The 11,787-nt window shown below is 40.8% G+C and overlaps 1 protein-coding gene across 1 annotated transcript; it reads left to right on the top strand.

The window, feature by feature from the left end:
* Positions 1–4,264: 4,264 nt before the first annotated feature.
* On the top strand, positions 4,265–11,532 carry LOC135468229 (insulin-like growth factor-binding protein-related protein 1). Its single transcript, XM_064746362.1, has 4 exons — positions 4,265–4,826; positions 9,101–9,244; positions 9,627–9,803; positions 11,139–11,532. Exons 1-4 carry the CDS (start codon positions 4,424–4,426, stop codon positions 11,159–11,161), a joined length of 747 nt encoding a protein of 248 aa, XP_064602432.1. The 5' UTR covers positions 4,265–4,423; the 3' UTR covers positions 11,162–11,532.
* The last annotated feature ends 255 nt before the right edge of the window (positions 11,533–11,787 follow it).

Here is an 11,787-nt window from a genome sequence, read left to right as displayed (position 1 = left end):
GATTTTGTTGTTAGTAACCATTTGTAGTTGAAGGCATTTCTTGACATTTATTACAACAGGTGCTAGTAACTATAGTTTTATCCTTGGGATCATTCTGAGACTGGTATAGAGTAGTTAGTGGGGATTCTCACATAGTAATAGTCTTGGAGGTCGGTTTAGGGTAGGATTGGTGTGCTTACAATAACGACATTGGTCGAAGGATTTAGCATTGCGCTGTTGCTTCTTGTATATATACTCCGGTTGTAAACTTTGTTTTGGCAAAGTTTTCTTTGAAGTTTAAAAAAATGTTAGATTTGATAAAAATATCGTTGAGTATATGGGCGTTTTAATGTACATTTTGAGTAAAGTTTACTCTTAAAAATGAGGTTCTGCCGGTTTCTTAAGCCAGCCATTTTGCCTGTGGGCCTAAGCAGGTTTCATGCATATGTTAATTTTTATTCATAGGCCTACAACGACTCTTGTACATGTGAGATAAGCTTTTTAATTAATGTTATGGATAAAAAGAGATTAGAACGTCTTTTGGTGATTTTAATTGTTGATTTTTAAGCCTGAAATTACTTGGGAAGTTTTAAACTTTTCGGAGGGAAATATTTATTTTCCACATCAATGACAGTGATAGGATTTTAGCAGGGTGTGACTGACATGCAGCTATTTTGCTACTTAGGATCCGCCTGCTTGGTTGAAAATCTATAAAAGAAGCGTCAGAATGAATATTGATGAGATGGTCTTGAAGCCGAACAGTTCACATCGTACGTATCTGTGCTAAAGTCAAAATATAATAAGTAATCTAGTAACTCAGTAAATGCGTACCATAAAGTGTTGAACAAGTTGTGACAAACTGTTTGTGTGAATTCATAAAGTTGGATGCCATTAGGTGTTGCCTTTGGCCGATGCTGAGCAGAACGGTTCTGTTATCAGTGACATCTACAGTGCCCGAGTGCAGATGCACCAGGATCCACGAACAGGACGGTTCTGTCGCCAGTGACAGCTGTAGATGCACTAGGATCCACAGACGACACGTTGACGCAATCAGCCGGCGTAGATTCTCCAGTGAAATTTCGGCAGTGTTTAACGTTAATATGGATAGAGCCTCTGTAGATTCTTGGTGAAGTATCAAGAGTGCGGAAGCTCTAGGATCCACGGGGAATACGTTTATGGGATCAGCCGGTGTAGAATCTTTCTAGCGGAAGTTTCGGCGGAGTTTTAACGTTAGTGTGGATAGATCCTCCGTAGATACTAGGTGGAAGTATCAGGAACTGAGTAGCTTCTGGAGTACAGGTACATAATCATATAGTGCTGTGTTCTGATGAATTAGAAACACCACCACGTCTCTATCATCTCTATCAAGGGGAAATAAAACTGTTGTTGTTTACTGTTGAATTTAACATTCTGTTTGGACCTTCATCCGTTATGTAGCGGTCCATCCACAAGTTTGGTGTAAATGTTTACATCATTCCATGGTTTGTACCAGAATTCACAAGACGCTACCAAAGAGTTAATGCGTTCATGAGCAGTCACCAAAGACTTTCAGAGTGAAAAGGAAATATAATCGCTCTACTCTTGAACAGTGGCAACGACTGAAAGAAATCCCCCCTACAGTAAACACGGATAGAGTGTCCAAAATCTGTGCTTCACAATTGTGTCTAATACGGGTTAATTAGGGGTATGGGCTGCACATTCACCGTATTGAATAAGGTCTCAACTGAAATACATACTTTGATTAAACTCTGCGACTTATGAGATAGCATAGTACACAAATTGTACACTGATTTAATTGGATCGCCTAGTACATTCATTGTGTCTTTCTATCACTTAAAGCTCTTGACTGCTCCTCTCTGTAGTCTATACATGCGTCATAATTTCTTATTTTATATACTATCTTAGTTTCTTTGAGATTTAACGTTGTTTTGGGAACTTGGTTTTGTGATTATTATATGCCGTCGACGGCTGATACACGAATATCAGCTTCAATGCCGAGATTAGGAAGGGCAAGTGGTTTAGACGTCGATGCCACTATAGCTATACTACTGGATTTGATGCTATATTCCATGCTGTATTGGATTTGATACTATGCCAAGCTTTTACATACAGTTATATACTATTGAAATGAATTTGATACACACATATAACTGTGTACTACTGTACTGGATCTGATGCTATACCAAGCCTCTACATATGACTACGAGCTACTGGATTTGTTTTCATGCTATACCACGCCTCTGCATGTAGCTATATACTACTGAACTGGATTTGATACACACATATAAATGTGTACTACTGTATCGGATCTGATGCTATACGAACCACTGCATTTGTTTTGATGCTATGCCAAGCTCTGCATATAACCATTTACTACTCAACTGGATTTGATGCTACACCACGCCTCTACATTTAAGTATGTACTACTGTATTGGATTTGATGCTATACCACGCCCCTACATGTAGCTATTTAGTGCTGAACCGGATTTGATGCTATGCCACGCCATTACATATAACTATTTACTACTTAAGCCTTACTGGATTTCACGCTATACCACGCCTCTACATGTAACTATATACTACTGAACTGGATTTGATGCTATGCCACGCCTCTACATATAACTATTTACTACTGAACTGGATCTGATGCAATATCAAGCCTCTACATATAACATATATACTACCGTACTGGATTTCATACTATACCAAACCTCTACATATAACTATTTACTACTGTATTGGATTTGATGCTGCACCAAGCCTCTACATATAACATATGTACTACTGTATTGGATTTGATGCTATTACAAAGTCTCTACATGTAACTATATACTACTGAACTGGATTCCATGCTATACCACGCCTCTACATGTAAACTATATACTACTGAACTGGATTTCATGCTATACAAACCTCTACATATAACTATTTACTACTGTATCGGATTTGATGCTATACCAAGCCTCTACATATAACAAATGTACTACTGTATTGGATTTGATGCTATGTCACACCTCTTCACATAACTATATACTAACTGGATTTGATGCTATGTCAAGCCTCTTCATATAACTATATACTACTGAACTGGATTTGATGCTATGCCACGCCTCTACATATAACATATGTACTACTGTATTGGATTTGATGCTATGCCACGCCTCTACTTATAACTGTTTACTACTGAACTGGATTTGATGTTATGTCAAGCCTCTGCATATAGCTATTTACTATTGGATGTGATGTTATATAGCTTTACATATAGCTATGTACTACTGAACTGGATTTTGATGCTGTAACAAGCCTCTTCAGATAGCTATACTACTGGAATGGATTTGATGCTGCACCAAGCCTCTAAATATAGCTATTTTCTGCTGAATATTATATCAGGTCAGTAGTTACATTATAGTTTGGACTTGAAGCGATACCAGGCCAGTGGCTATACCATTAGTCTTTATTTGATGCAATGCTAGGCCACGTGCTGTCGCTGTGAGTTCAATAGCAGCTCATGCTGCATAGCTTCATCTGGTCGTAACGAAGGGGGAAGATCTACCAGCAAATCGCTCCAGACGGTTCTCTCCCACTATAATGCTGACTACCGTCGTACAAGCGAAATATTCTTGTGTACGCCTTAAAACGGCAATAAATTAAATATACCAGGCCATAAGTTTTGTACTGCATGTGTTAGTTTCGAAGTGATACTATGTCAGGCCATTATAGTTCTACAGCATCTCGATAGTTGTTGTGGCGTCTATTCGCAAATTGTTACAACGGTACCATACATATACAACTGGACCCATATACATATGCATGTATAAATAAATAAATATTATTACTACAATACTAATACTGGGACAGTCCGATAAACTCCATCCAGCGTAGTTATGGCGAATATGCGTATCTGCACACAATGTTACAGGTCAAGGAGGGGGTTTGACAGGTACATGTCTTATAAGTTAGACGTGAAGTGACGTAATGTGTCACTAAACACACAACATATAGATATAGCCCACGCTTTCATTCACCATTCAGGGTCACAAGCACCGTGTTAATACAGTACACCCATTTACACCCAGCTTGTCGTCGGAAAAGAGTGGCGATTAAGAAATGCGGGATAAGCGGAAATAACGCGGCCTTCGCCCCCAACCCAGCTGTATGAGGAACAATCAACGTGCTGTGGGGTTATCCGAGCATCTGGTACTAATTCCTTCCGCCGCCTCCCCCCTCCCACAGCCTCCTTCTGGAGGACCTATGGTACTGGAGGCTCCGGTTACACGATTATTTTGGAAGTAAGCCTCAGCCACGTCAGAAGGGGCTTTCTGAGTGGATGCCGAGGTGCAGGCAAATCGGGTTAGACGGGTGAAAGGAGTGCGGCCATTGCTAAGAAAACTGAAGCACGGATACTTTGTTACAAGTTACAGACCTGTAGAAGAAATCGTGAACGATGATGAAGGTAATCGTGGCAGCACTGGTGCTCTTTAGTGCTGGATATTTGGTTCATGCACAGGAATGCGGTACTTGTGACAAGACGTCGTGCCCGGAGCCCGTGAACTGTGTTGCAGGAACAGTTCTGGACGCCTGTGAATGTTGCCAACAGTGTGGCCTTGCGGAGGGGGAATTGTGTGACTTCTCCCCCGATGACCACACCTACGGTACCTGTGGGGAGAACCTGGAATGTCGTCGGCGTCTCGACAATGACATAGAAGCGATGTGCCACTGTAGCTACTCCGAACCCCTGTGTGGTTCTGATGGAATTACCTACAGGAACCTCTGTCATCTACAGGAAGTTGTGGTTCTAGAGAACAAAGACGATCTCAAGATAGCAGCAAAGGGACCATGTAAAACAGGTACTAGTATCTGCAATTTTCTTATTCAACTTCTTGGTCATTTTAGCTGACTGGTTCGATTGTTAGATCTGGATATTTTGTGTCTGTTGCTAAGACTACTTGTATAAATATTCGGGTCAAGCAAAGGTGAAGAATTTCATGGTGGTCCCTCTCTGAACGAATTCGTGCAACGAACATCTTAACCAAAGGTTTTATTTATATACGCGTTGGCTTGTATCCGCTAATATAGGCCATATTTCCTCGGAAACTTACATGTGAAACAAATGAAGGCAGTTAGAACTGCATATGGGAAAATATATGTACTAATGGATAAGAAACAATCGAGATTTATTGTCAAGTAGACTATTAAAATCTGGGCTAAGAATTGCAATGCTACAAACGTTTTCCGCACAGGAAGGAAATGCCAGTGTAGTTGGCCTGATGGTTAAGTATAAATCTCCTCCTCGACATTGTCCTTTGATTCAGTGGACATATCAAATACCGTGACCTTTAACCTCTGCTGCTTGGGCGGCTAGTCTTCGAAAGACTTCGTGTATAATCTCTGACACGATGACTGCTGGGGAGAATGACTGGCTGGGCTTGAGTCATATACACATGTGGACTAGGCACAATTACATATACCTCTGTAACCTTTCATATTAGGTACACGTACATCAGAATCGTGCATAATCGAGGGTCTAATCTGAGAACGCTTTATTACTGTATACTGCATAGCTTACATGTGTTTGAAAGCCTCCCGTTGTTGTACAGATGTCATGTTGGGCTCTTGTAGAAAGTACTCAAAATTAATATCATGACACTTCCAAATTTATTACCATTCCTTCCATCTTAATTAAAAACACACTGGGCGGCAAAGTTTAAAAATGCAACAACAAAAAATATGTGATGGATTGAATGTTCAGTTTAGCAAAAACACTTTCGGACAAAAAGAAGAAATATGCCTGGTTTAAAACAATTTCGGAAAGGGATAAATGTTGGTCCATTAAAAATCTTCGGATGGATCTTCGGATGAATATAAGAAGAACATAGAATAGGTTTTATTAGGGTTGTATCGGAGACAGAAGTATAGTTGGGAGAGCGAGATTGGGGAGGGGGGCGAGGGAATTTTCATTGACACATTAACCCAAAATAAGTGTCAAAACCATATTCAAGACTACCATTGATTTGATAATGTTGGATTCCAGTTATCTGAAAATAAGTCTTAGCACTTTTAGTGTCACCATTGGATGAAATTTTTGTGACGTTTAGTACTGTAGTATTCACGCCTGCATGAAAAGCTGTTTTTTCAAGATTCAAAAATTAAATATGCATGATGTTCGAATGAAAAACGTTTCGGACAACAACAACATATAAATCGGTGAAAAAAGCCCACTATGGAATTCAGACAGTAGGCTTCATTTAATTCAATCGAAGAAATTCGAAATAGAAAAAAAGTACAGTACAAAATGTAACTTGGGGGTTGGCCATGATCTACTTCTAGCAGCCATACTGGAGTAGAGTGGCTATACATATATATAAACAGGACTCCAGTATGGCTGAGCGGCTGTCGTTCTGATAGGCTGTTGATGTCACGTGCAGTAGTTTTCAGTGGGTGGTCCTACCAGTGTCGCTTTCATATTTGTTGGCTATTCTTTCATTATAAAAGAAAATGGGCAATCTTGCTAGCCTATAGCTTGACGTTTGAAGGGATTGACCAAGTTTGGTCGGTCGATTGTTGTAGTTACAGGAGGGATCGATATATCGGCATGCACAGTCGTTTCAGATTGAATTTTTATGCCTTTACACTTTCCACGCGATCGTGGTGCATTAATGACGCAGTACTATATATTTCTGACGGCAATACAGGACAGGCCTGCCACACGGAGACAGGCTGGTATGATCGAAACAATGTTAAAAAGCGACGTTAAACCGAAGGCGGCCAGCATTATGGTCGGGGGAAACCGGTCAGAGCCTGGGGAAACCCACGACCATCTACAGGTTGCCGCAGACCTTCTCACGTACGGCCGGAGAGGAGGCCAGCATGAGCTGAACTTGAACTCCTGGGTCATTGCGCGGCACTGGCGTGCAAACCCCCTCGGTCACGGAGGCCACTTAAGCCCCCGAGTAAACAAATAACTATACTGATTATATAACCGAAAAAGTAATGCCAGATGGGTGATACTACATGGAATACTGTATATAGTCGGTTATTGACTACTGCTTAACACCATACTATAGGACGTTCTCTAATACGATGGTGGACAGTTTTAGGGTTGAGAAAACCGCAACATACAGCCGACTGTACAACTGTCATATACTGATGGAAGCGCTCTCCAGCGAGATTCATGTAAATTTCTTCCAAGGCTCCGAAAGCAATGAAAAGAGAAAATTTCCTGTCCAGAGTAAAATTTAACTGTGATACCTACAGATTGAAACTAGCGCCTTAAACATTCTACCTGGTCAGGCTGGTGTGACACAAAATGAGAAGCAATTACAAAGTTTGCAGTGGCACGGGAGAGACACAATTTAAGGGGCCTCCGTGTCCTGGTAGTTAGCCTGCCTGCCAATGACTCAGACGCTTCTCGCCAATGCTATCGCTGTGAGTTCAGATCATACGTGGGAAGGTCTGTCAACAACCTGCGGACAGCCGTGGGTTTCCCCCGGGCTTTTTCCTGTTTTCTCTCACCATAATGAGGTATAAATAAAATATTCTTCAGTATATACACGGTGTGAAACACCAATAAATAAAGAAATGGACTTAATATTCATTCAGTTTTATGAATAAATGGTTATGGATTAACACCACATTGGTAGTATTTCAGCCATATTGCGGCAATCCCTTTTATGATCATGGATCGTAAATTTCAGGTAGTATTAAAGAGGAAAGGAGAAAAAAAGCCTAGTATAGATCGCCGCAAAAAGTGAAGTATAATGTATGACGATGGTAGAGTATGGAGCGATTTAGTATTACATGTAGATGTAATATTGGTACCGTATCTATAGCAGAAGTCCATTGCCTAGAAGTATGCAACTTCCCTATAGCTAGTCTTCACGACCTTTCCACTTTTCTTCCATGTATAGCACATTATGTGACGTACCTGCGCAGCCAAGTGTTTTTCCCCTCTTTTTTTTTTTAAAAAAGGACAACAATGTCTTTGATAGTAATTCTTTTAGAGTTGCTTGGAAATATAGTTCTTGTACCCAGTTCTTGTAGCAGCCGTTTACAATTAGATTTCTCATGATTCAGTTCAAAAATTTCCACCCAAGAGGTTGGCATATTTCTCTACCAGGTGGCCCGAGCCTCTACGGATGACGTCACATGTGTACTGTGCCATGGAGACTAGCAATAGGGAAGCTGCATACTTCTGGTTAATGAACTTCTGGTATCAGTAAAACTATCAAACTAAGTGGAATGGTATCGAAAGCCAGTGTATGTCAACTTTACAAGTTACTATTTATAAACTAGATTGTCAAGGATATTCCCTTAAACGCTCAGATGCCTAAATCTGACAATGAGCATTGATTTCTTCTGAATAAATGTGGACGAGATGAGTGAGTTGAGTCTATGTGGCGCTCTGAATCGTGAATGTGTCGATATGTCCCATGGCTAGGGCTGTGCATGCATTTGGTCGAGTGAAAGGAAACCAAAGGACCAAAGGAAAAATTTCAATTTACGACAAAGTTTCATACTGTCATAGTTTAGGATTTCAGTTAAGTTTATATATGTTTTATGATCTCGTGGAAACCGTTGACTGTTTCTCTTTACATGTTTACGCCCTAGTTTCTAACTCTACACACCGGTATTTTCTTAGCTCTTTAATGGTTTGTGTTGAACATTGTGTTGGGAACTGCTCTCATCATTATTAAACTGGAACACTGAACATTCATTATGGTTGATGATTGACATACGAATGTCTGTTATGACTTTTAAATATATTAAATACGAAGTGTACCGAAATCACTGAGAAATATGAATAATGTTTATTAAGCTGAAAGCGAGGAGATTTACTAAGATTTGAACATCAGAGGAGCTGCATATGGGCAAAGTATGTAAAAGATATATTGGAGATTTGAACTTGGTGTAATAAACAACGCTGACAGGTGGTTGATATTTATTTGTCAAAATCAGCTCGTCGTAATGACCTTGCCATACGTTAGTTCATATTAATGTTCATCGGGCCCATTTCGACCATAAGGACCATTGGAGTTCTAGTTATTTCTGTTTGTAATTTCTGGAAAATTCTGTCTATCTTGTAAGAAAACTGAACGAAACTTTTATGTCACTTATCCTTCAGTTCCAAAGATCGTCAGTGGTCCCGAGCATCAGAAGAACCATACTGGTGGTAATGTGGCCATCTCCTGTGAGGCCGAAGGTTACCCCATCCCGGCCATTGATTGGGTGTTTACACGAGCCAATGGAAAAGCTGTTCAGCTCCCAGGTCAGCATCATTTCTGTTCTCAATCAATTACTCTATATTGTTACTGAATTGCTGATTTACCTAAATTAGTGGCTCTGCAGATAAAATGAAAACACATGATCTGAAAGGTGAACAAGACGTTTGTTGTCAGAATAAAACCCTGGCTATGGTACTATTAAAAGAGTGAAGTATCTGCAATTCATCTTTGACAGGATACCAGTAATTACGTCTTCTTTACTTTAAGTTCATTTAACTTCACTCTTATGTCTGCGTTTTCTCCATACATTTTTATTCTGTCGTAAAACGCAAGAGTTTGAGAGAAAAAAATGGTTGTAAATTTGAGTAAATTCTAAATGACTGACTTCATAGATTCACCGCCTGTGTTTTCTTGTGTCTGTTACAGAGGATGACGGGAAGGTGTCCCTTAACACCCGTGGGGGGCCTGAGAAGTATCAGATCACCGGCTGGATCCAGATCATGAAGATCGAGAAGAGACACGAGGGTGATTACACTTGTGTGGCCACCAACAAACACGGCACGGACAAGGCTCAGGCCCGAGTGATTGTACTATCAGAGGACGGTAAGTGGGGGAGTGGTGGAGGGTGGGTCAGGGATTCAGATTGATGGTGAGTGGACTGTGTAGGGATGCGCATTGATAATGAGTGGAGTGTGTAGGGATGCGCATTGATAATGAGTGGAGTGTGTAGGTATGCGGATTGATGATAAGTGGAGTGTGTAGGGATGCGGATTGATAATGAGTGGAGTGTATAGGGCTGCGGATTGATAATGAGTGGAGTGTATAGGGCTGCGGATTGATGATGAGTGGGTATGCGGATTGTTGATGAGTGGAATGTGTAGGGGTTCAGATTGATGGTGAGTGGAGTGTGTAGGGATGCGCATTAATAATGAATGGAGTGTGTAGGGATGCGGACTGATGGGAAGTGGAGTGTGTAGGGATGCGGACTGATGGAAAGTGAAGTGTGTAGGGATGCGGATTGATAATGAGTGGAGTGTATAGGGCTGCGGATTGATGATGAGTGGGTATGCGGATTGTTGATGAGTGGAATGTGTAGGGATTCAGATTGATGGTGAGTGGAGTGTGTAGGGATGCGCATTGATAATGAGTGGAGTGTGTAGGGATGCGGATTGATAATGAGTGGAGTGTATAGGGCTGCGGATTGATGATGAGTGGGTATGCGGATAGATGATAAGTGGAGTGTGTAGGGATGCAGATTGATGGGAAGTGGAGTGTGTAGGGCTGCGGATTGATGGGAAGTGGAGTGTGTAGGGCTGCAGATTGATGGGAAGAGGAGTGTGTATGGCTGCCGACTGATGGGAAGTGGAGTGTGTAGGGCTGCCGACTGATGGGAAGTGGAGGTTTATATTGATGCAGAATGATGTGCAGTTGAGTGTGTAGGGATGCGGATTGATGGGGAGTGAAGTGTATAAGGATGTAAATTGATAGGGACTGTGTAGGGATTGGAATGGATCAGTGGTGGAGATGGGAGACGGAGCCGTGTGAGGAGAGGTGGGTGAGCTCATTGTAATTACGCCTCCTGTTGTGAAGCAAAGGGTTAAAATGGTGTATCTTGTCCAATTTTTTCTTCAGAAAAACAGTATTTTCAAGGGTTTTTTTTTATTTTTTTATTTTTGGTAAGATCATGTAAGTCATAACCACAAACTCATTAAACAGCATTCCTATAATATTCCTCAGATTTTCAATAATTTCATATGGACGAAAGAAGGCGGAATCTTCCGCAAGGGTACATTACCCTGACAACATTACGGTAATCTCCACATGTTTACACGATTCAATAGGAAAAGCCGTTCAGCTGTAGTTAATTTGGGGCCATTGACGACCGAAACACATTATACACTTACATGGAACTTAGCCAATCCCGTGTTTACCTTTCAGATGATCGTGACAGAGACCTGTGAGTACCAGCAGTCCGATAAGACATAGTGTGTCCCCCGGTTCAGGGATCGGGTCAGCGACATTACACCATTCAGACGACTGGTTGAACATCTCCCGGGACTGACATATTGTTGGCACATGTCTAGATTTTGTAAACCGTCATGTACTACATGTAATAAATGTAACTTTCCGACGGCTCAACAGAGTGCATGCATGGGACTTCAGGTTACGAGCAGAGGAATCCGAAACAAAAAAACACTTTATTTCAGCATTGTCAGTGTTTTAGTTAGGAAAATCTCCATCCAGTTCAGAGTTTTGATCTTTTTTTTTCTCTGTTCATTAACATGAGCTTTTGTACAAAAACTCTCTTTATATAAACAAAATTTGTATCGTGCTGCTTTGTGTTCTGTTAATTGTTACAAATTGTTTTTGCATAGCTTTTTTATGAATACAGTACAATAGAGATAATACTGGAAAATAATTTCCTACATATCCCTGTATGTATGATTTACTGTCCAGAATGAATGCGTACAGGCACCGTGCCAAATTCCAGCATTGGACCATTCATTTATACGTTCACTTCTCCAAGTACCTGTATTAATGCTTAATGTTTGGTAGCGGATTTATGTATCACTGCATTCACAATAAA

The sequence above is a fragment of the Liolophura sinensis genome, chromosome 6, assembly GCF_032854445.1.
Source record: "Liolophura sinensis isolate JHLJ2023 chromosome 6, CUHK_Ljap_v2, whole genome shotgun sequence".
NCBI classification, from domain to species: domain Eukaryota; kingdom Metazoa; phylum Mollusca; class Polyplacophora; order Chitonida; family Chitonidae; genus Liolophura; species Liolophura sinensis.
Note: the sequence above shows the minus strand (reverse complement) of the source record. Positions and strands in the feature narration are given on the sequence as shown.

What these genes read in the sequence shown, in the direction of transcription:
- LOC135468229 (XM_064746362.1), top strand. Translation starts at nt 4,424, where the DNA reads ATGATGAAGGTAATCGTGGCAGCACTGGTGCTCTTTAGTGCTGGATAT. An exon ending in AAAAGCTGTTCAGCTCCCAG is followed by an intron (nt 9,245 to 9,626) that starts GTCAGCATCATT and finishes TGTCTGTTACAG; the next exon opens with AGGATGACGGGAAGGTGTCC. An exon ending in GATTGTACTATCAGAGGACG is followed by an intron (nt 9,804 to 11,138) that starts GTAAGTGGGGGA and finishes TTTACCTTTCAG; the next exon opens with ATGATCGTGACAGAGACCTG.